The following is a 2,412-nucleotide window of genomic DNA, read 5'->3' as shown; positions in this document are numbered from 1 at the left end:
AGATCCCAGTGGAAAGAACAGGTCATCAAAGAAGGAGGTACCTTTCTCTGAAGGGAGGAGAGAACTTCCACTTTGACTATGACCTTGTCTAAATATGATCAGAGTTGGCAAACTCAAAAGTCTTCCATAGCCTTGGCGACTCATGACAAGAGCCTAGGGTGATTACTGATGCCATAAACAAGAGTGTCAATTTGTTAAGTCAACAACAGGAGTCACTGTGCACTTACTCCTCATGTAGGATCTCTGTCCTTAATGTGCTGTACATTGTGATTTTATGCTATAACTAGTACTCAAACAGTATTTTTCACTTTGTGTTTCTATGGGGGTGCAAACTGTTGAAATCTTTACTTAATATATGCTAAACTGATCTTCTGTCTATAAAGAGAATTGAAAATGAATCTTGATGTGAATGGAAGGGGGGAGGGAGAGGGAAAGGAGAAGGTTGCAGGTGGGAGGGAAGTTATGGGGGGGGGAAGCCACTGTAATCCATAAGCTGTACTTTGGAAATTTATATTCATTAAATAAAAGTTAAAAAAAAGAAGAGTGGAGGTGAGGTTGTGATTATGCCAACAGGCATGATCATACCCTCCCCCCTGCTGATACTAAAGGAGTTCTATCACACCCAACTTGGGTGTCACCCTGGATTGTCACCCCACTCTTGAGCACTGACCAGAGTTTCCTAGCCCCACTGAGCACATGCCTCTGGATATTCACTGAAAGAACAGACACTCTACTAAGCCACAGAGTTCAAAGATAAAACCTATCAAAGGAGAAAGCCAATAAGTATTTCTAAAAATGCCTAAAAATAAACGCAGAAATTCAAGAAATAAGAACAAGGAAGACGGCTTCGGCAGCTGCGGGTTACGGTGCAGACATGGCCAAGTCCAAGAACCACACCATGCACAACCAGTCCCGAAAATGGCACAGAAATGGCATCAAGAAACCGCGATCACAAAGATACGAATCTTTGAAAGGGGTGGACCCCAAGTTCCTGAGGAACATGCGTTTTGCCAAGAAGCACAACAAGAAGGGCCTGAAGAAGATGCAGGCCAACAATGCCAAGGCTATGGCTGCGCATGCTAAAGCTATCAAGGCCCTGGTCAAGCCTAAGGAAATAAAGCCCACGATCCCGAAGGGTGTCAGCCAGAAGCTCGATCGGCTTGCCTACATTGCCCACCCCAAGCTTGGAAGGCGTGCCCGTGCCCGCATTGCTAGGGGTCTCAGGCTATCCCGGCCACAGACCAAGGCAAAGGCCAAGACTGAGCCCCAAATCAAGGGCAAGGTCAAGGCTCAAATCAAGGCCCAAGCTCAAGCTCAAATCAAGAGCAAGGGCAAAGGCAAGGCCCAGGTTGAAACCAAGCCCAAGGCCCAGGCCGAAACCAAACCCAAGGCTCAGGCCCAAGCCAAACCCAAAGCTCAGGCCCAAGGCAAGCCCAAGGCCCAGGCCCAAGCCAAACCCAAGGCTCAGTCCCAAGCCAAGCCCAAGACCCAGGCCCAAGCCAAGCCCAAGGCTCAGGCCCAAACCAAGCCCAAGGCCCAGGCCACACCTGCAGCCCCAGTTCCGGCTCAGGCTCCTCCCAAAGGTGCCCAGCCCCCCGAAAAGGCTCCCTAGTAACAGCCTTTGCCTGACAATGCAAGGGCAGAAGGACTGGTATGACCCCTGGGCTGCTGTCTGCGTGGGGCTAGTGTCCTCCTGTGCTGTTTGTACAAATAAACCCGAGACAGGGAAAAAAAAAAAAAACAAGGAAGACAACATGACTCCCCCACTTCAATTTTAGATTGTGAAGATGAAGAGATTGATCTAGTGCCTGAAAAAGAATTCAGAATGATCATAGTTACTCAGAAGAAATGAGGAGCAAATTCATGAGTTAAAGAATTCCATATATGTCATGGAGGAAATTTTTGCTGTAAGATTGAGATTTTGAAGAGAAACCAAACTGAACTATTAGAAATGAAGAATTCAATATGTCAAATAAAATACACAGTGGAAAGCCTTAACAGACTTGGTGAGGCAGAAGAAAGAATATCAGAGTTAGAAGACAAATCTTTGGAAATTTGTCAAACAAAAAGAAGTAATTAGAAAAATTAAAAACAATGTTGGAAATTTATGAGATACTATCAAATGACCCAACATACAGGTCTTAGGAGTCACTGAATGTCTGGAAAGAGAGAATGGAATAGAAGGCCTATTCAGTGAAATAATTATAGAAAACTTCACTTATCTGGAGAGAGATAGGGACATCCGCATATGGAAGTACATAGAACTCCCAATAGACTTGACCAGAAAAGACCTTCACCAAGATACATTGCAGTCAAACTTTCAACAGTAAAACCTAAAGAAAGGAGTCCAAAATGTGCACGAAATGCCAGATTACTTTCAGAGGACCTTCGATTAGACTGACAGCTGATTTC

At 45.1% G+C, this 2,412-nt stretch overlaps 1 protein-coding gene across 1 annotated transcript; it reads left to right on the top strand.

The window, feature by feature from the left end:
- The first annotated feature begins 850 nt into the window (after window positions 1-850).
- On the top strand, window positions 851-1,733 carry LOC100352539 (large ribosomal subunit protein eL29-like). Its single transcript, XM_051827670.2, has one exon. The coding sequence runs from the start codon at window positions 875-877 to the stop codon at window positions 1,610-1,612; it is 738 nt and encodes a 245-aa protein (XP_051683630.2). The 5' UTR covers window positions 851-874; the 3' UTR covers window positions 1,613-1,733.
- The last annotated feature ends 679 nt before the right edge of the window (window positions 1,734-2,412 follow it).

The sequence above is a fragment of the Oryctolagus cuniculus genome, chromosome X (genome assembly GCF_964237555.1).
Source record: "Oryctolagus cuniculus chromosome X, mOryCun1.1, whole genome shotgun sequence".
NCBI lineage: Eukaryota > Metazoa > Chordata > Mammalia > Lagomorpha > Leporidae > Oryctolagus > Oryctolagus cuniculus.
Note: the sequence above shows the minus strand (reverse complement) of the source record. Positions and strands in the feature narration are given on the sequence as shown.

Coding starts and splice junctions, on each gene's coding strand:
- LOC100352539 (XM_051827670.2), top strand. CDS start 875: ATGGCCAAGTCCAAGAACCACACCATGCACAACCAGTCCCGAAAATGG.